Source organism: Rhinolophus sinicus, linkage group LG14, assembly GCF_036562045.2.
Source record: "Rhinolophus sinicus isolate RSC01 linkage group LG14, ASM3656204v1, whole genome shotgun sequence".
Lineage (NCBI taxonomy): Eukaryota > Metazoa > Chordata > Mammalia > Chiroptera > Rhinolophidae > Rhinolophus > Rhinolophus sinicus.
This window is the reverse complement of record NC_133763.1, coordinates 41,675,433-41,703,278: the sequence shown is the minus strand read 5'-3', so window position 1 is coordinate 41,703,278 and position 27,846 is coordinate 41,675,433. Positions and strand designations below refer to the sequence as shown.

Here is a 27,846-nt window from a genome sequence, read left to right as displayed (position 1 = left end):
TTCACTCTGAGCAGTCTCTTCCCTCTTACCACTTTAACTGCCACCGAAATGTGTAAGATTTTTGAGTCCCTGTCTCTGGTCCTGGCTTCCGATTCCTATCGTGCTGCCCCCTGGATGCCTCTAGCTGGAAGTCTCACAGGCACCTCAGACTGAATCTAAACCGACTTCTTCCTGCTCTTCTCACGGACACACTCTCTTCCCTTAGTCCTTATACTGGCTAAAGATTCCACACTGCATCTTGTCCCTCAGCCAGAATCCCAGAGTGATGAACTTACACACACACACACACACACACACACACACACACACACACCATCCTGCCCTACAGGAAAGGTCGTCCAGTTCTATTGGATGTAGCTTCTAAATTCTTCCTGCGCCTATTCCTCACAGCCGAGGTTTAGGGCCTCACTAACTCTTAATGAACTAATGTGACAGTTATTCACTGCTTTTCCCACTTCTGATTTGGACCCTCTGAACCTGTCTTTCCCATTATCATCCTAGTATTCTTCCTAAGAAACTAAAACCAACTGTGTCATTCCCCTACTTAGAGCACCTCCTCCTTCGAGTACCTCGTATGCAGACCAGGCTCCTCAGCGTGGCATAGGAAGTGGTCTCAGCTGGCCCTGCCTGCTCCCTGCATGTGCTGCTCCTTCCTTCACCTTGGAATTTGTGCTCCATTAGCATCTGAAGGCTCTGAGCTCCTGGCACACACTGAGATGCTTTAGCACCCGTCTGCCTTTCCTAGTTCTAGTCTGTCTCTGTGCCGTAGCATCTAATCTCCCACTTGCCTTCTTTTGGTTACACTGCTCATCATTTAAGACTCAGTTCAGCTTTCTTCTTCACAGACTGACTCTGGTGCAGTGTACCCCCTCTCCTGACTCTTACCCCAGCGACCCCGTTTCCATAACACCACATTGTTTCAAACTTGCTTATCTGGGATCCTCATTAAACAGTGAGCTCCTTGAGAGCAGGGAGTGTGTCTTATTCGTCTTTGTATTCCCAATGCAATGTCTGGAACAGTGCCTGGCACATAGTAGGCACTTCATAAGCATTTGTTATTCTGAACTTCCAAGACCCGGAAGGGGCCCCCGTAAACCGTGTGTGTGTCTCTGGAGCTCAGGCAACTCGGACAGAACTTCAGTGTGTGTTTACTGTCCTGAACGATTAGATATGAACTATTAAAGGTCATATAAGCAGCTGCACAGGATAAAGCTGGAATTGTGATAAGTCATTTATAATCTTTCAGAATGGCCTGTGGGTGTCCAAGAATTTTGGGGGAAAATGGGAAGAAATCCACAAAGCAGTATGTTTGGCCAAATGGTGAGTAACAGAACACTGCATCTGTGCAGAGCCCTAAACCTGTCCTGACAGTGCTGCCAGGAGTCACGTGGATGAACACTGAGCACTTACTGTGTGCCAAGTACTCTTCAGGGAGCCACAGGGATACAAGAGAGGGGTATGACACAGACCTTGACCTGGAGGAGCTTCTAATTCTGCTGGGAAAGAAGACTTAGCCTCACAAAATGTTAGAATGTAAAGTAGAAAACAAGGCATGTGACTGAGTAGCTGCTGCCTGCAAAAGGTTTATTCTCCATAAATGGTGACATCAGTTGGAATAGCATAAAATACAGCTGTGTTTTGGGGACTTACATACCTCTCTGTGCCCAGATTTACACTCCGTCATCTAGAGCTCCGTTTCAGTTATGAGGCGTATAGCGAGGAATGGGGAGGAAAGCCCAAAGAGCTTCCGTGCCAGAGCCACACTGTCCGTGCACAAAACTCATTCACTTCTCTCAGTGGGCCCCCCACACCCCCACCCAGGTTCCTGCTTAAAGAAGACACAGTGGAGGGAACTCTTCCTGGGACGTCAGGTCACCTTTGTTCTAACCTGGCTCTGCTGCTAGTCAGTGGCTTAACCTCTCCGGGCTTTAGTTTTTTCCTTCTGTCTATGAACAGAGATTTGTTTCAAGAATTTGGGGGATGGTTGAGCAAGAACTGAATTAAGAGCCTTCATGCCTCCAAAATTCTGATTAGGCTCAGACCCTTGTAGAGCCTCTCGGTTCTTTCTCTTTGACTAATTTCAGCAAATTTGTTATTCTGGTTTCCCAGCTAATAGCAGATTGCTGCCCGAGGTGGTGTGTATGAGTGCAAACAACAAGCAGGAGAACTGTAAGAGCAGGCAAAAGCTGAGAGAGCAGAGCGGGATGAAACTATTTAGTGCTAGATCAAGAGAGCACACACACCTCAGTAACTTCTAATGGGAACACTGTGTTCGAGTTTCACATGGTGATGTTCACAGTGAGCCAGCCTCCCAAGGAGGAATTTCATGTGTAATGTCCTCTACTTAGGCAGTCAGAGAAACGTGTAATATAGACATTGCCAAATACGTCTACCAAAATTAGCTAAAATATTAAAAAATGTTGCTTGACTAAAGTGGGTCTTTTCCAGAAAATGCTGGTTAGATGAGGTTTTTGCCATACCACTACGGTACAAATGCCACCTCTGCTTTTATTTTATGTGTTTTAATGAATTGTGTTTGTATCTTATGTGGTCTGTCAGGAAGGAAGTAATTTTTAAAGTAAGTTGACAAATTGTTTCGCTCTTGATGGACCTAAAATACATAGGATGTGTTCAAGAAAGACTATATAATTTTGATCATTAAAACTCATCTTTACGTATGTATCACCACAATGTACATTTTAAATAGCTCACAGTTTTGTCAGTTATACCTCAATAAAGCTAAAAGAAACAAACCCATCTTGAAAACTAAAAAGTTATTTCAAAATGGTATTTTATTTTGTATGCTATACAAGATTTTTTACTTTTGTAACTCGTTTGTTTGCTTAGTGTCTCAATATGAGATAATGGGGCTGCTGGTCACTGTTTGTTCACCTTTTAGAGGTTTGAGTTCCAGGAATGGACAACCTAAAGTTCTGAAAAAACATGCAGAGGGCCAGCTCCTTTTGCTGGTGCCAACCTATAAGTACTATCAGGGTCTGAATCTAGTTCTCTGCAAACTCCCTTTCCAAGTTAGAATTTAAATAATTCAACCTAGTCGTCTATTCGAGATGAAAGAACTAAATTATTTAGCTCATGCAAAGCATCACACTAGGTTCTGAGGGGAAACAACAGGGCGTAAAACTTAGTACCTGCCCTAAAGAACCCAACAGTGTGTAGTAGGAGAGAGAAGGCACAGACTATGTGAGTAAAATAACTCAATGGGAGACAAAGCAGTGCCAAGTGGCTTATACAGCATGGCCCAGGGCTCTACAACAGTTTCTCCACCTCAGCACTAATGACATTTTGTTGTGGGGCCCATCCTGCGCATTGTACCATGTTTCCCCAAAAATAAGACCGAGCCGGGCCATCAGTTCTAAAATTAATATAAGTGTAATAACATAATATAGTATAATATAATATAATATATAATGTCATACCGGGTCTTATGTAATATAATATAAGACCGGGTCTTATATTAATTTTTGCTCCAAAAGACGCATTAGAGCTGATGGTCTGGCTAGGTCTTATTTTCGGGGAAACACCGTAGGATGTTTATTAGCAGCGTCCCTGGCCTCTACCCAGTAGATACTAGTAACAACTCCCCTTCCCCCAGTTATAACAACTAAAAACGTCCCTTGAGCAAAATCACCCCTGGTTGAGAATCACCACTAGAAGTTTGCAGCAAAGAAGACTTCTAGTTGGAGTGACAGGGAAAGCTCCCTGGAGGAGCTAGATTTTAAGCTGGAGCCTGAAGATTGTGAGGGTAAGATTCAGTTCCACGAGAGAAAAGCATTTAAAGAAGGAAACAGTGTGAGCCAATGCAAGAGGCAGATTTGGAGAACACGAGTGTACCGGTTTGATCAGCTGGGAGCGCTGACTTAAAGAAGTAGTGGACTATGAAAAGTGCCTGGGGCCGGGCCGTGGGGAGCCCGGGCTGTGAGCTGTGAAAGGATCAGGTGTGCAGTGGCCAAGCAGGCTGCTGGCCAATACCTGTGGATGGAGCTTATTAGACTTGCATGGAGCTTTGCGGCTAAGGCTGACACCAGCCATTAAGGTTTGAACCGTGTCTTTTCCCTTGTTTTTGCCTCATTGCAGGGGATCAGAAAACACCATCTTCTTCACCACCTATGTGAATGGCTCCTGCAGTAAGTATATTTCAGTCCCAGAGGAGAGTGTTGTCCATTTGTGGTAGAATATTCTGGGTGGTAAGGCTAGAAACATCAAAGATCCTTCCATTCTCCTGTAGTTTTAATAGCTAAAAATAGCTGTTAATGATTTTTAAAATCTTGAAAGTACAACCAAGTTGCTGGACCGTGCCTAGATCAAATAAGAAAGCAGGCTGCGCACAGAGACGGTATACTTGGTCTTAGCAATGTATTTACATAAAGTAAATATTAGGCTGCAAACAATAACAAATTGAAACGTATAGTGAACATGGATTGTATTCGTCGATGGGAGCCATTGGCTTTTCAGTCAGTGGCACAGTTTCAAAGCACAAAGCATAATCTTTCACTTATTCATTCAACAAATTCACTTCATTCATTCGAGCACCTGCAGTAGTGTGCTAGACCCTATTCTAAGAATGGAGAGAACGAGACGCCCAGGGCCTGCTCTCATGGAGCTAAATGGAACTAAATTCAAGTAGGGTTGTGGGAGGATCGACAGGAAAACCAAAACGCAAACAAGACAACTGAAAACAGGGCAAGATCATTTCAAACCGCGTCGTGAAGAAAGTAAAGCAGGAGCCGGGGCTGTGATGTTCTCGTGTAGCGCTCTGCGGGAATTAAGTAAACTCCATCTTTCTGTCCAGGGTGAAACCTCACATGTATAAAAATAAAACCCAAGCGTGAACTGTTTATGTCTTAATGCCGTATCATTTTATATTCTTACTCGATTAACATGCATAAGATTACAAATGCTGGAGCTATAACATTAAGGACATTGCCAAAACAGTTGTTTGAACTAAAGACTCAACAGTAAATGGAATTTTGATTAATATTTCGTCTTGTTTAAGAAGCTGACCTTGGGGCACTGGAATTATGGAGAACTTCAGACTTGGGGAAAAGCTTCAAAACCATTGGTGTGAAAATCTACTCATTCGGTCTTGGGGGGCGTTTCCTTTTTGCCTCTGTGATGGCTGATAAGGTGAGTGTGTGCCTCTTTGGGTCCTGATATTTCTGTAAACCGGCCGCATATAGATCCTTTTACGACTTGTACTGTCAGTGTTTCTTGCCTTTTTGCAATATTTGTATGACTGTAAGATTTGGGGGTGGTCCTTTCTCCAGAGGCTGATTGATCCTTCTGGGCTCCTCTGCACTTCAGCCTGTCGTCACCACATGAATTCTGGGATAGATCCAGTGGTTGGTTGGGCTTTAGTCACACATGGCAATCCACTTGCTCATTATCCATTAATAATATTAGATATAGGTAACATTAATTGACTACCTAATACACACACACACACACACACACACACACACACTAGGTACTCTTTAAGTCCTGGGACTAGAGCAGTGAACAAAACAGATAAATGTTCTGTTCTCTGAGCTTATATTTAAGTAGGGGAGATAGATACTAAATTAATAAGTATAGTATCAGGTAATTATTAAAGCTATGAAGAAATCTAAAGCAGAGTAAGGACATAGAAAGTGACAGGAACTGGAGCAGGGCTGTTGTAGGTGGGGTGGTTTCGATGGGCTCTCTGAGACCTGCCTGAGGTGAGAGCACAGCTATGTGGACATCTCAGCTGAGGAAACAGCAAGTGCAAAGGCCTTAGGCTGGAGCTTGACGTAGCAGAGAAAAGTGAGAAGGGGCAGTGTGGCTGAAGCACAGAGTGAGGTCCAAAGAGAGGGAGCCAGCAGCCAGAGCATACAGGGCGTGATGGACACCTTGGCTTTTCTTCTTCCTGTGTTGGGAAGCTGTGACAGGGTTGTGGGCAGGGGAATGGTGTAATCTAACTTCTCTTTTGACAGAATAGGTGTGTGCAGACTAGTCTGACGAAGCAGAAAGGGAAGCAGCAAGAGCAGTGGGAGCCTGCTATAGTAAGAGTGTAAGAGGTGGGAGGGCGGACCAGGCTGTCAGCGGTGGAGGAAGGGACAAGCGGTAAGGTGGTGGGTATACCATAGTGTAAACGTATTGCCAGTAGGATTTGCTGATGGGTTAGTGTGGATCGTGGGAAAGGAGAGGAACAAGGATAACTTGATAGTCTTTGGTCTGAACAGCTGGGTGAATGGTGGTGCCATTGACTAAGATGGCAGAGACCACAGGAGAAGCAAGTTTGTGAGAGGAAAATCAAGAATTCAGTTGTGGATATGAGGTGCCTATTGGATACCTAAGTGGAAATGTCAAGTAAGCATTTCGATATATGAATCTCCCCAAATTATATGGTGTTTAAAGCCGTGTGACTAGATGATATCTTCTGGAGGAATGAATAGGTAGAGAAGAGGTGGGAGGACTGAGCACGCCCTGGAGCTCACGGCACCGAAAGGCTGGAGAGAGACGGAGAACCCAGCAGAGAAGGCGGGCGGGAGGGGCCAGTGAGACAGGGGAACAGGACGGTGCCATGTCACAAGAGCCAAGCGAAAAGAGGATTTCAAGAAGGAGAAAGTGATCAGCTGTGTTAAACTCAACTGAAATGTTGAGTTATTGTAGTTAGAGGAGTGCTGAGAATTAGCCACTGGAGTTGGCAGAGCAGTTTCACTGGAGACTGAGGTTAAAAGACTGATCAGAGTGGATTCAGAGAGAACTGGAGATGGGGAAGCAGACACAGTAACTACAGGTAACTCCCTCAGTGACATTATAATAATTCCCCCAACAACCCTATAAGCTAATGCTGTTATCTTGATTTTTATTTGAGGACATTGAGTAACTTGCCGAGGGCCACACAGAGGTGGAGCCCTGGTGGAAATCAGACTATGTGATTCCACAGGTAGCCGCCTACACGACACTGTTCCTGTCTTACAGAATTAAAATTCCACTCTGTGCTTTTGAACTCTAGTTTCTAGCTATAATAGAGTAAGATTCAAAGTAAACATTCAAAGGTATAAGTGAGAAAAATAAGGTAAATATACTTGTCACTGAACTTTAAAGAGTATTTAACATAAAGAGGCCTTGGGACTAATTCTTGTGCCATGCCTAATTGTGTCTAGTAGCTATTTTAAACTGTTTGTCAGAAAGTAGGTGTTAATTGCATCCTTAACAGACTCCTTCTAGCAGCTAAATACTCCCTGATCAGCTTCCTTTTATTAATTTCTGACCTCCTTGGCCTCTTCCCAGCCTGTGCACATTCCCCTCGTTATGGCAGCTCTGAGATGTGTCACATCCGACTTCCCTTGAAATCTCCCAAGCATGGGATTCAGCTTCATTTTCTAGACCCTTAATTATCTAATTCTTTGGATTATGCTAGGACTATCTCATAGGGACCAAACCTTTATGCAGCAATCAGCATTTTAAGAATTATCTGAGCAAGTAAGTGTACATGAAGGGCTGTAATGCCAAATATATGATGCTCCCATCACACCCTTGGCTCTACTGAAGGAAATTGGAATGTCAGAGGTTGGGAGGCTAGTATGTTACGGCCACACCAGAATGAAGAATCCAAAGAGGGAGCCAGGATAGCCTTACTCACAATGGAATGGATTGTCCCCATTGCCGACAACTTTGCTAGAGGTTAGAAATTGCTTTGCTAGTTGGTAATGGGACCTTTGGTTTATAACAATTGTACCCAGTGAGGAAATGGATAATGATACGTGTAATTATTTATAATGTTCCTATTATGTCCCTACACATGGCACCTTGGCGGAAAGTTAAAAAGATAAATGTTGGCCTTTGTTCCAGGATACAACAAGAAGGATTCATGTGTCAACAGACCAAGGGGACACGTGGAGCATGGCCCAGCTCCCCTCCGTGGGGCAGGAACAGTTCTATTCTATTCTGGCAGCTAATGATGACATGGTGTTCATGCACGTGGATGAGCCCGGCGGTAAGAGCTTCCCCGCGGCCCAGCCTCGAATTCATAGATTTAAGTTTCAAGTCCCACTTTGAGTAGGTTTTCTTCTTATGTGTAGGTTTTTCGTCTTACTACTAGGAATTCATTAGTGTCCTACTGCATATTCTGTCTTAGAGATAAATGGAGCCTCTGTTTAAAAGGCCACTTATTTTGACGTTATATGGTGTGTATGTGTGTCCAAGTGTTCTGGAGCAATGCTGCTCAAAGAATGGCTGGAGGATTGGTACCGATTTGCAGACTCTGTTACCAAATAAGGATAAAGTGAGAGCAAGCACTTAGAAACTCTTACAAGCCATTTGACAAAGTAATTTTGTGTCTGTTGACTCTAATGATAAAAGAGTTGATGAATATATTTTGTCTGTCTTTTGTATTTCATTTTGCTAATGACTAATTTGATTATGTTTTACAAAAGCATTGGTTTGTGACACAATGGAAATTTAAAAATTGTTCCTTCACCACAGATAGTTTGAGAAGCATTGTTCTAAAGAGTTAGAGATGTGTAAGATATAAATCTAAATACAGTATCTCTGCCACCACAATATAGTTGGGTAGAGCTTTTCTATAATATCTGATTAATTCATTCAACAAACTGAGCGTCTACCATATTCCAAGCACTAAGCTGGGTCCTGGAATTAAAGATGGACATGAAGATCTTGCATATCGAACCTTCTTTAATTCTCAGGTTTCCGTCTACATCATGAAGCGAGCCAGTTGGCTAATGTGCAGTCATTCAGTCATGGTTCGACTATTGTTGTCTCTCTGCTCCCTCCCAAGACTTAGTGTTTTTGTTTGTTTGCCGATTTCAGATACCGGATTTGGCACCATCTTTACCTCAGACGATCGAGGCATTGTCTATTCCAAGTCCTTGGACCGACATCTCTACACCACCACAGGTGGCGAGACAGACTTCACCAATGTGACCTCCCTCCGCGGGGTCTACATAACGAGTGTGCTCTCAGAAGGTGAGCCTGGGCACAGCGGTCCGTCAGCAGAACGCGTTGGGAGTTGAGGCTTTTGGGGAGAGTGATGGTCCAGTCCCCCCAGTAATGTTGCTTACGTAGCCCACAGCCGACGCATGTAAATTCTGGCTCTTTTCTTTAAATAAGTTCTGATAAGTAGAACTAAGAAAGAGCAAAGCATCCACAGGTAGAAAGAAGTATTTTGGGGGTTCTATGTTTAGTTTGTAAACTAAGTCTTCTGTATTGGGAGGTTCAGACCGACTGAATGAGGCTACGTTTGAACAGCTTCCTGCTTTTCTCTTCGCGGAGGGCGTAGCAGCAGCCAGCCAAGGTTCTTCTTGCGTTCTGTTCAGTGGTTCTGCACTTTATCTTTACTAAAGCCCACTTATACAAATAAACACATGACTCTAAAGTAAAAGACTCGTAGGGTTTTGTGTATTTATTTTTTTGGTAGGAGGTAGGGGATGTTTGTTTTTATTTTCTAAAGAACTTGCAGTGGTCTGCAAGGTCCTAAGTGACATTGGCCCAGTTTCCTCCCTGACCTGACCTCCAACTCTCCTCCCCTTCGCTCACGCTCCGCCAGCCACTCCAGCTCTCGGCCAGTCCTGACACATGCCAGGTTCACACACCGTGGTTTGACTGTCCTCTCCGTTTCCGCAGATAGCTGCCAGGCTGACACCTCCCTCCTCCCAGCCTTTGCTCATATTTACTTTCTGAATGAGACCTGCCCCAACTATCCTGTTTTAAATTTCAGTCTGCCCTCCCCCACTCACACGCACTCTTACTCCCCCTTTAGCTGTGCAAGTTCTTTCCATAGCACTTATTTTCTAACATACTATATAATTTACTCTTTACAGCACTAGTGTTTGTCTGTCTCACCCACCGGAATGCATATTTCACAGAGTTTTCTTTTTCTGTTTTGTTCACTGAAAAATTCCCAAAGGCTTAAAACAATGTTCACATAGTGGGCACATAATAAATATTTATTGAAAAAATGAATTTTCCTTCATTTGCCTTCTTGTTTGATTTTCCTTGAAAGACTTAAAGCAGATCATCTCTGAATTTAAATCTGCAACAGTTTATGCCATTGAAAATAGAGAATGGGGAAGAGACATGAGAAAAAAAAAAGTGTAAGAGAGGTAGGATACGGGGTAATGGAGAGACAAGAATTAGGAATTATTAATTCAGACTTGGGCACATACATTCAAATCTTGAGATTCCCTAAAACAAGCCCAGTTTCATGGCCTTGTCTGAGTGAAGACGAGGGTGCCTTCCCCATGTACATTTTACTTCTAAGACAAGCAAGCAAGAAAGGAGAATGGACATCAGTCTGTGTTAGTAAGGAGATAAAAAGTATCTTTTTTTAAGAGTGTCAGTCTAGATGATTTCTGGAATCAGTTGGGTCCTGTTCAGGTGGGAAGCCTTCTTTGGATGTCATATTTAGAGTGCTGCTCAGTTACTCACTGACACTGAGCCGTTTTGTTGGGGGTCACAAGCTGACAGGACTCCAGGGTTATAATGGTGCTATATAGTCTCAGGAGAGAGTTCTGCAATAATAAACTGAATTTAATAGGCTGCTTCCTGTGTATCCTGCTCAATGTCATTCTTTTCTCATTCAGATAATTCTATCCAGACCATGATCACGTTTGACCAAGGAGGGAGGTGGGAGCACCTACAGAAGCCCGAAAACAGTGAATGTGATGCCACAGCAAAAAATAAGAACAAGGTTTGTTTTCCTGCAGTTGTCCTATATATTTGGAGCAAAGCAGCCATTCTGCTCTGCCCTTCCTGTGCCAGGCTCGTGAACAATGACGTTTTGTTAGGGTTCACAGGGAAAGGTGGAAAGTTTGGAAATGAGAGTAATGAAACTAAACTCAGAAAGTAGGAAATAGGAACTGTGAAGAAAGGCCAAAATACTGGGGATTATTCGTCTTCTAAGTAAAAACAAAACTGAGGGCACCAATTTATGTTTGATTATAAACTGCTGACTGAAAACAGAATGGACACATGGGCCAGTGATTAGTGAGGACTCAGCATGACAGCTGTGAGATGTTAGGAATCTACAAAAACCATAGATAGCCAGCCGTTCTGAGCAGTGCAGAGCCACGCTGGCGAGAAACAAATAGAAGAGAACTTGGCCTTCTCTTCCCCTCGGCCGGCCGGGGCGCCACAGGGCCAGGTGGTGTGTGGTGACCTGGCCGTGCATGTGAAAGCAGGAGCCGACCCTTCTGAGGAAAGACTGAGAACTAGAAATACAGAGGTGTTGCTCCAGGAGATCCTGGATTCCAGGAGCGACAAGTCTTGACAGGCAAGAACAAAAGAAAAGGAAAACAAGCTTTGTGTGTGACTCAGAATTTGAGAGGAGCTTAGGGGAACGCTAAGAGTTTTCTTCAAAAAATGACAGTGTTGGTAGTTCCGCAGAATACCTGTGGCTGATATGCTGTTCTAGGCAGGGTTTTTGTTTTATTTAAAGAGCCTCAGTGTGAGAGAAGTTGTACCTACACCACCCCCAATGCTCTCTGTCCCATTGCCCCATACGTGTATGTGCTGTTAGGTCTCTGTCCCTCTGCTTCCTTTTTCCCATCCCTCGGCCATGGCCTGGGCCTGGGCCTGCCCTCCTCACTTTAAGCCTGGGCGGTACAGGGGCCTCCTTACGCGTCTTGCCAGCCTCACACGCCCACGCCTCTCTCCCCTCAATGCTTTTCATGGCTCCCCTTTGCTGTGAGTAAAGGCGGTGACTTGGTAACGCAGGTCCTGTCCTCCCGTCAGGCTCTCTTCTGCCTCTTCCTTGTCATTGCTCATTTGGTCACAGACGTACCCCTTGTTGTCCTCTGCTGCTCCGTGAACACCCCGTATGTACCTGTGCCTCTGTGGCCTGCCCACGCTGTTCCCGGGGAAGCCGTGCCCATCTCCCCGACCCCCATTCATTAGGATCCGTGGAAATCCTAACCATCCTCACTGCCCACCTTCAGTTAGGACTAGTCATTCTCGTTCATTTCATTAATAGTTTGCTTGGATCTTGTATTGCAGTAAAATATACATGACATAAAATTAACATTTAGCTAATTTAAACCTCTTTTAAAGCACTGACTTTAGTTCTGCTTTATACCTCAACTAGATTCTGAGGAATATTTCTTCAAGACAGAACTCGGTCTTACTTCTAATCACCACCACATCTTGTACAGTATCTGAAATACGATAGGCGTTCGTCATATTTATTTGTGTGGAATCATACTTTAAATATTGATCAGAGGTTTTGGTGTAATGCAGGAATAAAATAAACTAAGACAGATTACACATGAGAAAATAATTGCGTAATTTGCTCCCAAATGTACTAATGTATTTCAGAATCAAGAATATTCCACTGAGCTTATAACTCAACAACAAAAAAAACTCAAAAGAAAATATACAAATGGCCCATAATCACATGAAAAGATGCTTGGCGTCACTAATTATTAGAGAAACGCAAGTCAAAACCACAGCAAGAGATCACCTCACACCATTAGAATGGCGACTATCAAAAAATAAAAGTAACAAATAACAAGTGTTGGCAAGAAGGTGGAGCAATTGGAACCCTTTGTACACTGTTGGTGGGAGTGAAAAGTGGTACATCCACTATGGAAAACAGTATGGTGGTTCCTGAAAAAATTAAATACAGAATTGCCATATGATCCAGCAATTCCACCTCTGGGTATATATCCAAATGAATTGAACAGAGTCTTAAAGAGATATTTGCACCACATGTTGATAGCAGCATCATTCACAAGAGACGAAACATGGATGCAATCCAGGTGCCCACTGACAGATGAGTGGATGGACAAAATGTGGTGGATACGCGCACAATAGGCTATTATTCCGCCTTAAATAGGCAGGAAATTCTTACAGATGCTGTAATATGGATGAACCTTAAGGACATTATGCTAGATGAAATAAGCCAGTCACAGAAGGACAAATACTCTATGGTCCCACGTATACGAGGTACCTGGAGTAGTCATGCATAGACAGGAAATAGAATGGTTGTTGCTAGGGGCTGGGGGTGGGGGAAGGGGGAGTTATTGTTTAATGGGTAAAGAGTTTCAGTTTTGCAGGATGAAAAAGTTCCAGAAATGGTTGGTGGTGATGGTTGCACAACAGTGTGAATGTACTTAATGCTAGTGAACTGTACACTTAAAAATGGTTACGATGGTAAATCTTATGGTATATGTATTTTATCACAATAATTTTTTTAAAAAGGAGTATCCCATAAGGTCTGGGTAGGTTCAAAGTTTTATTAGAAGGCTCTGTGGGATTAGTAAAAAATTGTGCCTTTGGTTTTAATCTCCTTTGGTTTCTTTTCACAGTGCAGCCTTCATATTCATGCTTCCTACAGCATCTCCCAGAAACTAAACGTTCCAATGCCCCCCCTCTCAGAGCCTAATGCTGTCGGCATAGTCATTGCCCATGGTAAGCAGCCCTCCCCTTCCCGCCCCTCCACAGGAAAAAGTAGCTGACCACACTGAAACTCAGTCACAGCCTTGAACCCTGTGAGAAAATCAGCATTATGTGGCTTTTACCGTCCTTTGTAGAATTTCTTGCATAATAATGGTACTTTGGGTTTTTCATAGGCTCCCATGATAGAAAGCAACATGACTTCCCACTTTTCCAAATTTTCAGTGGCCTTTTTTCCTATCACACGAAGCATGATGGGAAATAATAAATTCATTCAAAATTATTCTCTTGGCAGCAAATCCTTTCTGTTCCATTGCTGATTTGTGCTAAGGAGATGGGGGTTGTGTTGCAGGTAGCGTGGGGGATGCCATCTCGGTGATGATCCCGGATGTGTATATCTCCGATGATGGGGGTTACTCCTGGGCGAAGATGCTGGAAGGACCCCACTATTACACCATCCTGGATTCCGGAGGCATCCTGGTGGCCGTGGAGCACAGCAGCCATCCTATCAATGTGATTAAGTATGCATGAGCTCGGCTCCACCCGCACGATTTGCACAGCCCACAGCTGGGGAAGGTTTCCAGTTTGTTGGGGAAAGTTACTGACCATCACTCAAATTTGTGCATTCTGCAGAACCGTAGGGAAGATTCTTGAAGGGATTATGTTGAGAGGAACTCAGATTAAATGGCTTTGCTTTTTCCTCTGACTCCCTCTAGTTAACACTTTTTGTCACTTGTAAAAATATTCTTTCCACAAAAATATTACGGAAATGTTCATGCATTCTGGATGGGTAATGACTCCTTAAGCACAAGTTCTTAAAAAATAATTTCTGTTTTTGATTTGGAAGCCCATTTTTGCATAGTCACTACCCTCTTTCTTTTGAAAGAATTTTTATAAAGGCATGTTCTTCTGTACTCTCTGAATGAACCCCTTTCCCCTACCCTGTTAACTATAGGCATTAAAAATCGATATATTTGTCAGTCAGTAAGCCATCTAAATATGAGGGTTTTTCTCAGGTTTGGGATCAAAAAGCCAGAGTGGTTTCCTGATATTCCCTTAAGTGTCCTCAGTCATGATCTCTCTCTGGCGGGGATTTCAGGTTTTCCACAGATGAAGGTCAGTGCTGGCAAACCTACACGTTCACCAGGGCACCCATCTACTTCACCGGCCTGGCTTCAGAGCCTGGAGCAAGATCCATGAATGTCAGCATCTGGGGCTTCACAGAACCCTTCCTCACTCGGCAGTGGGTCTCCTACACCATTGATTTCAAAGATCTCCTCGAAAGGAACTGTGAGTGTCGCCTTTGACCTTTTCTACCAGAAACTTGTAAGCCCCTTCTTCTAAATAACCACCTCAGCTTAATTTCTTCTTGCTGAAAGAAGAAAATTCTTATGAAAGAGGGTTGAAAGATGTTCCATGTGGAATGGTATCAGAAAAGCAGCTCCCTCTTTGGATGAGCTCTATCCAAGAGAAACAAAAAATGAGGGCCATATATGTAATTCAAATCAACTGCATTATAAAAGTAAAAGAGGTGAAATTAATTTTAATAATATCTCAATATATCCAAAATGTCATTTTAACATGTAAGCAATATTAAAAATTATCAATGAAATACTTTACATTCTTTTTCTTCTAACTAAGTCTTCAAAATCTGGTGTATATTTTACACTTATCCTTATAATAAATTTCAATTCAGACCAGCCACATGTAGCTACAGCGATCACATAAGAAAATACAGCTTTGCACTGTTAGGTTTCTGTAGCATTTAATGAGACTTTTTCTGCTTATAAGGATAATGCATGCTTGCGTTTGTCTAAAATTATTTCATAACATTTTCAGGGTTTTCCACCCCTCAGTATAGCATAACTATAAAGAGGAAACTTTAGAGGAAAGTGGGTTGCAAAGAGCACCTAATTAATTGTGCCACTTCCCAAAATGTTGATAAGTGAGGAAGTTTTCCTGCAGAGCTTTGGCTTTAATGTCAGTCACAGGCGAGGCTCTAGGATGGCTACTGAGTAGGTGTGAGGCCCACATTGACCATTTCAGAGCTCTGTAACTTCAATCTAGAAGGCATGTTACAGGCCCAGAAAAATGGCTTCGGAAAAGGAGTTACAGTGTTCATTGCAAGAATCACAAGCAAACCCAGGCCCCAGAACCAAGGATGCTGGTATTGAACTGAAAACTATGGAGGAGAAAAGAAAAAACTGGAGAAGAGGTGACCATCCTATGACCTGTAGTTATTTGTTGGCATAATATCATACAAGACTTAAGGTTTTAAGGCACTTTGGTTGAATTTTGGTCCTATTATTAGACTGTATTATGGGTCCATTTCCTCAGAATGTTAATTCAGTGACTCCTGGAGGAAACAGAAGCACTCGTTTGGACCTTACTTTTCTACAAGATGTTTAAACATGATTTAATACTGGAGCCATCGTTGTTTAAATTCATTAAATCGGCTGTAAAGGAGCTGGCGTGTGAGTTTTCCTCCAGCAGGCAGCCACAGTTATCCTATAGTTTCACATCATTAGAAGATTTGTTAAGCGCCTGTTCTCTAACAGGCTCTGTGCTGGTCTTCATGTCGCAAAGGATAAACCCTAATCCACAGTGTTCAGGCCACAGCCTCTGAGTCATTTTTCCAGGAGTGAGGAGACGATATGAGCCAGGTTGACTTGTCAGAATCTTCATTCGACAGCCAGTCGACTAGAGTTAAAAGTCTAGAAAGAATGTTTTCCCTCCTGCTTGAAGCAAACTAACCCATAGTGAAATTGAACCCATGCTTTTGGCTAATTGGTGTCTTGTCCTAAAGGGAAACATCTGGTTGCTGACCTCTGACAGCTCCTGCTGGCTGAGGGCACCGGTGTACAAGACACAGACAGCAGCCTCTCAGTTTGGAAGGAATCCTTGAGGTCATCTGTCCAGCTTCCCACTTCCAAACAAATAAGGGTTTTCCTAATACCCAAATGAGTGGTGAGATGCAAATGACCCTCCTTTGGTATGAGGAAATGCTAATCGCTAGTAGGCTCTAACTAATTAATTATGGTTTGCAGTTCCAAAATGAAGTGGTAGGTTGAGTCAGACAGCCCCACTTTTCCTGTCCCTGTTCTTCCTATAGCCTGGCAGCTGCATCATGTGGGCGGGTTCTGTGCCATGCAGTTTCCCGAACATTCTGTCTTTCCTTCAGGTGAAGAGAAGGACTACACCATATGGCTGGCGCACTCCACAGACCCCGGGGATTATGGAGACGGCTGCATCCTAGGCTATAAAGAACAGTTCCTACGACTGCGCAAGTCATCCGTCTGTCAGAATGGTCGGGACTATGTGGTGACCAAGCAGCCATCCGTCTGTCTCTGCTCCCTGGAGGACTTCCTCTGGTATCAGCGTCCCTGTCAGCCCTTTTCCCATCTGGGGGAGATGGAATCCAGTTGTCTTATAGGGCTGAAAAGTGTTTCAATCTTTTTCTTCCCCAAGAGTGGAGAACTGCTTCTTATTAAGGAAATTGAGGCACAGAGACAGAGCCAAAGTTGTTAATAATTGGACAGATAATATCATATCGAGCAGTTAATTATTGGGCAAAACCAGCAACAACCCCCAGAAATTCTGACTTAGCAATGGTAGGAAGGAACAAGGTATACAAGGAGGAAGAAAATTTTAAAAAACAGAAGATGATAGGACAAAAACACAAAGAAAAGTGGTACAGGAGCTAAGAGGGCATTGGACTTTAGCAGAAAGCCCGACAGCCTGAGTTCGGCATGTAGGGCGCTAGGTGTTGGGTCATCTGCAGGACTAAAGGCAGAGAGAGTGGGCTTATGTCCTGAGGCACGAGGTGACATTGGTATATTTATGGTCCCTATGTCCCTTAAGGTTTAGAGGCCATCACGGTGAACTCCCTAGAGTTCAGGACCATCCAAATTTAAGTATCAGTTATGTGGCTGGTATGGGGGTTATACAAGGGCAAGGGAGTCCCTGGGTAGCCTCAGCACGGTCACTTAGGGCAAGTCAGAGGAGACGACTTCACATCACAGGCAGTGGCTTTATGGAACTCGTCACCTGCAGAAATATACTGACGGGAGGGAAAGGTGGATCCTAAAGGATCTGGACCAGAGGCAGATAGATAGCGGTCATGTCTCCTCCATCATGTTCTCTCAGACCGCAGGTGGAGTGGCCAGGGGTCCTCCCTTCTCTATTTCCACAGGGAAAATAGCACTTGTATCATTTTGTTACCGTAGGGCTAGAGCTCACGGATACTGCAAAACTCTAAGGACTGTCTCCCATTCTTGACTGCACGTAGGCGAGGCTCTTAATTACTGAGCTTCACCTGATTTGCAGACATGCTTCAGAGCTGCACGCTACTGCCCCTGCTGCTTCCTCTACCTGGAAAGTCCACATTCCCTGCTTAAGCCCCAAGCCTGATGGATTCGTGTTTCGCACAGATAGCACTTCTTTAAGCTTTCCCCAGTTTCCCCTCGTCAGGGCTCCCACAGAACCCCCATTACAGCACTTACTGTGTTTTCATCGTTGGGTACAGGTTGGATTCCACCACTAAACCCTCGACTCCTTGAGGACATCCTATATTTGATAATCGTATGGTAGCAATGACACAGCTGACGTTTATTGAGCACTAACTGTACCGGGCACGGTCCTGCCTTACACTTAACCTCATGGCACTGTGGTCCTATGGTCAGCTCCAGTTCACACAGGGAAGAAATGACAGTACAGAGAGGTTACGGCCGGCTTGCCCACTGAGCCAGGAAGGGGCGGAGCTGGGATGTGAGCCTGGAGTCCAGCTCCGGAGCCCAGACACTGTGTCACAGGTGCTGAGAAGTGTGTGCTCTGGGCGTGGGAAAGGACGTTCCCTCAGATTTGGGATTGAATACGTAAAATTTTTACCGGCAGTTTCCCTCTGCTATTGGAGGGGTGGTGTTCTCTGCACCTTAGGTTCTCCCTACTCTTGCCCCTAAATATTTGTCAGATAAACCTTGAAGTACAGGCAGCATCTGTACGTTCCCCAAATATTCACTGAATACTTGCTGTGCACAGGGCAGCACAAAGAACAAATAGGCTTTCCCAGTAAGATGCACAAAATTGTGTTGTGAAACAGAAGGTGGTAAACGCCTCGGGGATTTAGAGAAGGGAGGGCCTGTTCTAGCTAAAGCTGAAAGGAGGTGTGTCAAAGAAAGCTTCGTTGAGGAGGTGGCATTGGAGCTGAGCCCTGACGAGCAGTCGGCTTTGACCATGAGCGTGTGGGAAGCAGCGGATTGTTAAAGCCAGTGGACGCCCGACAGTGTGAGGGGAAGGCTGCGCTGGAAGATAGGCCTGAGGGGAAGTCACAGTCGTCGCGATAAATGTGGGAATAGGGTCCAGAAGGGGATGTTCTGGCTAAACTTTCAACTGAGCTAAAGGGAAGGAGGGTAGTGTCGTGGGCAAACATAAGGCAATGATGGGACAGGCTGGCATGACGGAGAAAAACCATGTGTTTCGGATATTTTATTTATTTGGGGTTGTGTCAGCGGATTTAGCTGTGACGTCTAGCAGGCATTTAGAAATGGAAGGTTAGAGCTCAAGAGACATAAAACCTGGATGTTTTAATTGCAACAAACAGTTCAGCTCACAAAGGGAAAGCAGATACAAAGTAAGAGAATGAATTACAGAACCTTGGAAAGTGTCTGCATTACGGATTAGGAAAAGAGGAGAGCCGTCAGTGACCAGAAGGACAGACACGTGCAGCTGCGCAGCGGGCTGGGGAGGGGCAGCAGGTGTCAGGTGCGGCAGAAGAGGGGGTTACAGTAAGTGAGGCCAGAGAGCGTGCCCCTGGGTTGGATGACTAGTGAGCCGGGGGGAGGAGGGGCCTGGAGGGGGGGCTCAGACGGGCATTTTCAAGATTGCAGAAGAGGTTGAAGCCGAAAGGCACAGAATTAAAAGTAAATGAGTAAAACAGAACAATTAAAAAGTGTTCTTTAAAGAAATTTGGCCAGTAAGACAGAGGAGGAGAAAGAGGACAGGTGCCGGCTAAGGGGAAACCAGCAGGTGAGTGGGCCTGGTGGTCCCAGGGCAATAGGACGGATGGGCCAGGATGCTCATGAAGGGGTAGCTGGGAAAGGAGGCGGTGTGTCCTTTCTTCAGGGAAAAGAGGTGAGCAGAGGGGTGGCGTGTGGAGAGAGAGGAGAGAGCAGAGGGCAGGTCAGCACGTTCACATTGGAGGCAAGGACATCTGAGAAGCTAGAGGGTCCGAAATGGGGAGGCAGGGGAGGTTTGCAGGTCCTCCCGTGGTCTGTCTGCAAAGAACATAATGACTTACTTGAAGGTGAATGAAAAATTGCTAAGTGTCCCTGAGTTTAGCTCTGTCACGGATGCCACTGTTTCTCTGTGTCTTAGTTGCATGAGTCCCTACTCCCTGCAGGCTGTAGTCATTCCCTTCCCAGAGCCTGAGCCATCTGTGTAAGGCTCCCAGCCTTGGGGCTCCTAGCTCCTGAGTCCTACGTCTGCCAGGCCCAATCGATAAGCTGTTTTGCCCCCACTTAAGCCCTCTCCATGTCTGTTTTCCTAAGTGGGCATCCTATGTAGATGGCACAGGCCTTCCTGCGCTGCTTTCAGGTAACCCAAGACTGGCACCTTAACCATCCACCGCCCCACATAGAACCTTCGTTGATAGTCACTTACGACCTTTCAGCAACTGTGAAAGCTACTTTCTTTGCTGATTCTTGCAGTGATTTTGGCTACTTCCGCCCAGAAAATGACTCCAAGTGTGTGGAACAGCCAGAGCTGAAGGGCCACGACCTGGAGTTCTGTCTGTATGGCAGAGAGGAGCACCTGACGACAAACGGGTGAGGTGGCTTTTCTTCCTTGTCGTGACAAACGGGTCACCATTATTCAGAGTGAAAAACTTCTCTCCACAGCGAGATCTGAGCCATGTTTTAGAGCACTCTAGAAAAGTACTGCCTTATAGAACCTTCCTGATGATGGAAATGTTCTATAGTCTGCTGTGTCCAGTATAGTAGCCACTTGTCCTGTGTGGCTATTGGCCGCAGTGCGACTGAGGAACTGAATTAATTTGAATTGATTTAAATAGTCTCCATATTAGACAGTGCTGATTGAGAGGAGCCTCGTTGCCGCCCTCCCTTGATAAACACTTCCCCTTCCCATTTTCGTACCACATGTTAACGTGCTTTTCCAGGTTACAGTTCTTTGACACAGTCTCCTGAGGCAGAAAGGTGGGCATGTCCCTGCGGCAAGGCCAGGGATGCTTAGCCTGTTCGAGGCGAAACTACACAAAACATCCCCAAACCTTCCTGTGGATCTCTCCCCAGGCCTGAAAGATGGCACTGTGTTTCCCCGAAAGTAAGACCCAGCCAGACAGTCAGCTCTAATGCATCTTCTGGAGCAAAAATTAATATAAGACCCAGTCTTATTTTACTATAGTAAAATTAGTAAATAAAAAATGGTAAAATAAGACTGGGTATAATAATAATATAATATAATATAATAATTAATATAATATAATATAATATAATATAATATATAATATAATATAATATAATATAATATATAAGACGGGGTCTTATTTTACTATAAGACTGTATAACAGAATGTAATAGAATATAATAGTAGGAATATAATATTTTACTATAAGACTGTATGATACAATGTAATAGTAGGAATGTAATGTAATAATAGGCAGGAATCCAGGAATACATCTTTGTATTCTGTTAACAAATTTTCTCTGCCTTTCAGGTACCGGAAAATTCCAGGAGACAGATGCCAAGGTGGAGTGAATCCAGTTCGAGAAGTAAAAGACTTGAAAAAGAAATGCACAAGCAACTTTTTGAGTCCAGAAAAACAGGTATGTTAAAATAGATCTGGTTTAGGTACAAGTGGAGTTTCATGTTCTGCCAGGAATAGTCAAAATTATAGCATCAGGAATTTTATTACTTAATACAAAGTGGCCAAACTACTTCTGTCAGGCTTCCCTTTGCACAGGAAACTGTTAGGGTGAAGGACGGGTCACATAAGCCAATGATAAGCTCATCTACTGGAAATGTGTTTGTTGGGGAAAAGATAGTATTCCGTAAAGTTGTTCCAAGTCTTAGAAACATAGAGTTGAGGAAATTTCTGAGGCTCAGGGTTATTTAGGAAAAAGACTCAGGAAGGTTGGCTGTAAAGGGCTGCAGTTTTGCACGTGTGGAGAAGGCCGGGTGGAGCTCTGCCGAGTCGTGCCAACTGTGTTCAAGAAGAAAAAACCAACTGGTAATAATAGGCTGGTTTTGATGTAGAAGCAGTTCTGGGGCTGATTACAGGTCTGTAGTACTGAACTATCTGGCTGGGTTTAGGGACATGGTAAAGAGGAAACTTCTTGATAAAGAGGCACTGGACCAGCAGTGTGACTTGGGTCAATAAACTGGGGGCCCTAGTTTCCTCATCTGTAAAATGAGAACTGGACAATCTGCAGTCCCCTCCTCTCTAACTTCAAAAAGATGAGGGCCTGACAAGAGGTGGGACTAAGACAGCAGTGAGAGAAGAATGTGTGGGTGTGTGTACTCGTCAGGGGGCAAGTTCCGGTCCTCTGGGCCCCCGCCCTCACTTCTGGTGGCTCTCCCCAGAGAATAGTGTGTGTGATTGCACAGGACTTCCCCCACAGGGACACACCTTGTCCCAGAATCCAGCTCAGCCTCCCCTTGGATACACTGAAAACACACACTCCCTGTCCCCCACCCAGAAGCACGTAGGTCACACTCAATGATATGAAAAGGCATATTTGTAAAAACATACCAAAAATTAAGTGAAAAAATAAATCTTGGTGTCATATGATGGCCTTCCTGATACAGCATTGGCGCAGATTCCTTCAGCTCACTGTTATCATAATCTCCCTTCCCTGCTCCACCCTTCAAAGCTCTAAGACTTATAAACAGTTGTCATGGGGAACAGTCACAATTACCATTTGACTGCAGTTCCCAAGGCTTTCATGTAAATAACATTGAAGCCCCTGCGTTTGCACCGTTCTGAGGTTCTGGTGACCCTCTGCCAGCTGCGATATCTGGGGGTTGGAAGAGTATCGTCGTGAAGTGTCTAGAGACGCAGGACATTCAGAGAAGTGAGCGGATGAGCAGCCTCTTTGAGTTCAGCCCTAGAATATGCACACCTGAAATGTTTTGTTTGTGTTTTAATTTATCAAGAATTCCAAGTCAAATTCTGTTCCAATTATCCTGGCTACGGTGGGATTGATGCTGGTCACAGTCGTAGCAGGAGTGCTCATTGTGAAGAAATACGTCTGTGGGGGAAGGTAAGGAACGTGGAAGTCACTCAGAGGTGCTGCATGCAAACCAGAAAGTCATCGAGCGGCATACGGTTGAGTCTGCCCGTGGCAGAAGCCAGCTCGCCAAAGTGATGGTCTTTAAACATCAGGCTCGAATCTCTCAGCTCTTCTATTTTCCATATGCCAGCTATGGGTTGTGCTCCCTGGTGTGTGACTCATTCTGTGGGGTGCAAACTCGGAAAACCCCCAGTCCCGTAAGAAGCACAGCCCTCCTCACCACGTGGGGCTTAACGGAGGCTTCCGTCCGCAGGTTCCTCGTGCATCGGTACTCGGTGCTACAGCAGCACGCAGAGGCCAATGGCATGGACGGGGCAGACGCTCTGGACGCAGCCTCCCACACCCATAAGAGTGGTTATCATGACGACTCGGATGAGGTGAGACTATTTCTTCTTGAAGGGTGGTCCAGATGTGCAGAAAGAAAGAGCGATTCTTTGCCTGGTTGTGATCAAGCTATGACTGAGGCAAAGGAGGGAATAAGCTAGAAGCAAGAACTTCATGACTATAAGACTTGGTCAGCCAGAAACGAGGTAATTGCTTTCAAAATAGGAATTTTTCAGTCTGTACATATGGTCTATGTCTGTCTTTTCAGGACCTCCTGGAATAGCTCCTCAAAGAAACTGGGATCGAGCATGGATGATGGAACCGCAGTACCTCTTACACTCCCTGTGGCTCTGACGTGGGGAAATAAATTTCCCATTGCGAGGGACCCAGCTCTGTTTCTGCTGCTTCCGTCAAAGCCAGAAGGACCTCCACTAAAGAAATGCAGGGGGTGGGGTGGGGGCAAAACCCTAACACTCTTGCAATTGGCTCTGAGAAGAGGGGAAATTTTCAGTTCTTTAACCTCTTATTTCAAGTTCTGTCTTTGCAAAGTATGGGCTCTTTTCTTTCTGTTTTTGTTTTTTAAGGGAAATGAAATGGAATTTGAAGGGAACGCTTCACTAATCCCACTCTTGCATGTTTTGCCTGGTGCCTGCCCCAGGGCATCTGCCAGCTCCAGCATCAACTCTCTCACAAAGTACTCGGTGCTGTCCCTGGGCTCTGGTGGTGACACAAAGCAGCTGCAGAGACGAACACAGAGGCTGCAGTGACCTTTCTCCGTCTGGGGACAGCCGTGCTCCAAGAACATTGCATACCAGCTCCTCACGCAAATCCCGCTTTTCTTTTTTTTTTCAGGGACCATAGATCACAGTGATTTTTCTTTGCCCTGTTTAAGCAGGCAGTACCCTTGTTAATTGCCCTTTGGCGACTAACTTAACCATGTGCTTCCAAGACAGTAAATCAGGAAAACTTAAAGGGCAATATCTTTGACTTGGGGCAGGAAGAAGGGAGCAGCAGAGAACTGAGTAGATATAGCACCTATTAAAGGAGGAATTCTTCCTTCTTCTGCGGTCTTTCAAGCCACGCTTTGTGTGTGTGCCAGTGTACTCGCTCGAGGACAGGGTTCAGGCCTGCCCTGGCTGTGTGCCCAGCTGAGGGATCTCTTCCCTAGAGCTGATGGTGGCATGTACGGTGCAGGCCCCGAGGACGGAACATGGAGTCTTCCATATGCCATTCTACCTGCTGTGTTGGCCCTTTGGTGAATCGTTAGAATGGCTGCTTATTTGCTTCCCCTTAGATGGCTATTGCTCATGGAGCCAGGACCAGACATGTTTTCAGATTTATAGGCTGTCTTTAAAAATCAGAATTTTATTACCAGGCTCTCCTCCTCACCTCTTTTTCCCAGCTTTGCCAAGTAATGTATTGGCATGAAACTTGGCTGAACCAACTGAGAACTTCCAGTGTAGACGATGTTTTGTGTGATATGTTAAGTTCGTATTTTAAAGTGAGTTTTCCATTTGACATTTTTTCAAATATAGAATATAGTGAGGTGGATTTTTGGGTGGCCATATAGTAATGGAAAGCTGCAATAATTCATTTTAACACAGCTTGAATATTTGCTATACAGGGATATAGTATAGTACATTTTTGGTCTTAGCATACCAACTGTGCTGGTCACAGTTTCTCCCAATAATTATGATTGGGACTTTCTTTGGTAACTGCCATTTTGCTGCTAGTTCATTTTATGGCTAGAAAATCAGTAAAAAGTAAATGTGCCAAATTAGCTTTTGTCAGAATGCAAGAGCAGATGACCAAATTCTCTCCTCACCAGAATAGATGAACAGCAGCAGGGAAAGTGGGGGTGGGAGTGGGTGGAGAATTTAGAGACTCTGAAACTGCAGTAAAATGAAATGAATCAGGGAGCTTCAGTTAGTAAATAAAGTTAGGGCAGGTTTTGTGAAGAGAATTAATATTTGTTAGAGCCAGAGAACACTAGTCTTTTAGGAAAAGCGCATTCATTTTTCATCTTTTTTAAGTTAAAAATAATTCCAAAGATTAACCAGCTCACAAGTGATCCAATGTCAGCCTCTGTCCTGGACACCCTCACCTCCTGCCCGCAGTGAATTTGATGCCCAGACAAGACCTACTTACGCTTCCCCCTTTGCTCTCAGCGTATACTCACTGGGTAGGTGTGCCGGTACTTGTTGGTTCTCTCATCAGTTTTCAGATGGAAAGTTAATATTCTCCAACCATATAAGAATAGGGCTCTTTGTTGATGGTGAATCTGGGATTTTCAGAGCACTTTCACTTGCATTATGTCATTTGAACCTCACAACATTCTTGTGAGGTTAAAAAAAAAGGCAGGGGTTGTAATCCCATTTTTTTAGGAGATGGAGCTGAGGTACAAAAATGGAGTAGATTGTCCAGGGTCTTTGGTGTGTTACGAGCAATCCTGGTTGGTCGTCTTCAGAACTCATGAGCATTTTTATGCGTGCAAGTGGCAGGGCTTCTTCCTGACAGACTTGCTGTTCTGTAGGGCAGGGATCAGTGGCATTTGTCTCAGAGCAGCATTGAGCGCCCTCTTGCCACCTTGGTAAACAGAAAATTGTATTCTCCTGTTTGTCATGGCTGGAAACAAAAGTGATGATACTTTTGAATATGTGATTAGAAACTGCCCCTCACCTCACTGAGGGTCAGTGTTCCAAGAGTGCAGGAGTGGAATCTCCAGTCTGCTTGTTTCCTGTCCCTGGCTGGCTAAGCTTGCTTGGTTGGTTTAAGGACTGCTAGCAAGCGTGACTCATTCCGTTTCTGCATCAGCCTGCTTGCTCACAAGTGGATGCCCTCAGCCAGTGAGTAAAACAGCCTAAATCGATGACAGCATCGAAGGAAAACAGATTTCGACTTTGTCTTACCGATGTTAAGTTAGGAGCATTATCTTTGGAAGTAAAGCATAACGTGTCATTGTGGAAAGTCCCAGGCTTGTTGGTATCAGAGAGATTATTTCTGGAGGTTTCAGTGATAGAATTTGGCATCATAAGATAGGTTGGACATATCAGACCATCCAAAGTGTTCTGAGTTCTTAAATCCAGGTGGAGAACTGGCCATTTTTCCTGCTCTGTGGATAGGTGTCTTGGACCTGAGGGGGGTTCTGGTTTGTAGTGACACGAGACCACAGATGCGCCCATGAATTGAATGATGAATTGAATGGCAACAGCACTTAGAAGAATCAAAGTGTTTAGAGGGTGTGGCCGCTCTAGGCTGGGCTCAGAAGATTCAATAGTTTAGCCATAACTGAAATTTAGCATTTGCCATCTGCCTCTGCACAGGCGTTCCAGTGTGTGTCTCTCACTCGTAGGTTTGCCTCTGGGCCTCTACGTGCCCAAGCTGGCCTTCCATCCCTAACAGATCAGTACTGTGCTGGCCACCTCCATCCAGCTCCTGCTGCTTCTCCCATGGCCTTTGTCATGACACCAGGATACAAAGTGGAGTGCAGGCTCGTCCACACCCACCCCAGGGGGCAGGGCTGGTTTGGCTTCAGTCATTTTTTTTATTTTCCAGGCAAATCATCCTGGAAAGAGACTTCCTTTTAGGAGAGCCCTGCCCCTACGGCTCAGAGCACGCCCTGCTCGTTGCTGGTACAGCCCCTCATCCTGTACGAAACCTGGATGCTTGGCTCTAACGTAGGAAGAGATTCAGCTTTTCCATTTTGCTACTACCTTCCCTTGAGCAGGAAAATAAACATGGACTTAAATATCCTTTGAACAAAACCAAAGTTTTAAGATTTGCCACATGATGGAGTGACAGGGAGGGCCAGCCTTTCAGCACTGGCACTCAGCAGGGGCCAGTGTTTGTGTTCCATCTGCCTCCAGTTTGCCCGGCTCAGGCAGCTCTGGGAGCACCGTCCTGCCTGCGCGGAGCCCAGGCCTTGCCCTCCTGGAGGAGAACCGAAATAGCAGGAGCATGTTGACTTCTTGGTTACGTCGCATTAGAACAAGAATCAGAACATGAATTTGAAATTGTCTGCAACAGCTTGCTGTATGCATTTTTTCACACCAGTACATTCTTAAGCATCCTTGTTTATAGAGAATAACATAAGCTAATCTGTATCTTTATATATATGTACATATATACATGTATAAACTGTATAGTGTACATGGTAATGATTTATTGATACGTCCCAAATCTTTAATGCCGTCCTCATCCTCTGCATGGCCTCGGTTTGTGGTCAGGTGACTTGAATGTTCCCTGATGACCGCCCACCTCCCGTGTTTGGACGTCTCGGAAGGAGGGTTTGATCGGACCCTCCTCCTCCTTGTGCACAGAACTGCTCAGGGCCCCCATGTGCCTGTCGTTCACGCTCTCGTCCCCTGTTCCCTTTCTGCGCATGGTCCTTCCCTCTTCTCTACTCTGCCTTTTCCCCAAGCTGTGGGACAACTGCCTTCCTACGAAAGTGTAAAGCAGTATTAAGATCATTACTGCATGTGCGTTACAAAACCAGTTTTCTGTTCCCTCGGGACAGAAAATTGCATGTGAGGTGGAATAATCAAGTCTCGATGACCTGTCAGTTACACAACAAAGCCAGACCCCATAATAAAATTTCCACAAAATGGAAATAAAACTCAAATTTCTTTAGCATTGTGTAAATAAATCTGGATGTGTTTAACTTTGTACTGGTAATTTTCTGTATATTTGCAATATTTGGGTTAGAAATAAAACACACTGGGACTTTGTTACCTGACCTGCTGAAGTGACTAAGCTGCCATGTGTTAACATAGCTTTTCCCGTGTTCTAGCTTCCGCAATCAAACCAAACCAGCAAATAAGCCA

The 27,846-nt window shown here is 44.6% G+C and overlaps 1 protein-coding gene across 3 annotated transcripts in view; it reads left to right on the top strand.

Annotated features, from left to right (window-relative positions):
• The window catches only part of SORT1 (sortilin 1), a 59,040-nt gene extending 31,282 nt beyond the window's left edge, over positions 1-27,758 (top strand). For 2 of the 3 annotated variants that reach the window (XM_074318968.1, XM_074318970.1), the window contains exons 6-20: positions 1,247-1,320; positions 4,096-4,145; positions 5,015-5,145; positions 7,837-7,981; positions 8,815-8,970; positions 10,587-10,693; positions 13,308-13,410; positions 13,748-13,916; positions 14,495-14,685; positions 16,577-16,766; positions 20,100-20,216; positions 21,124-21,232; positions 22,563-22,669; positions 22,953-23,076; positions 23,292-27,758. In XM_074318968.1, the coding sequence (XP_074175069.1) occupies positions 1,247-1,320; positions 4,096-4,145; positions 5,015-5,145; positions 7,837-7,981; positions 8,815-8,970; positions 10,587-10,693; positions 13,308-13,410; positions 13,748-13,916; positions 14,495-14,685; positions 16,577-16,766; positions 20,100-20,216; positions 21,124-21,232; positions 22,563-22,669; positions 22,953-23,076; positions 23,292-23,306 (1,788 nt within the window). In that variant the 3' untranslated portion in view covers positions 23,307-27,758. The remainder of the gene's footprint in view (positions 1-1,246; positions 1,321-4,095; positions 4,146-5,014; positions 5,146-7,836; positions 7,982-8,814; positions 8,971-10,586; positions 10,694-13,307; positions 13,411-13,747; positions 13,917-14,494; positions 14,686-16,576; positions 16,767-20,099; positions 20,217-21,123; positions 21,233-22,562; positions 22,670-22,952; positions 23,077-23,291) is intronic. The other variant, XM_074318969.1, reaches the window with a different exon arrangement.
• The last annotated feature ends 88 nt before the right edge of the window (positions 27,759-27,846 follow it).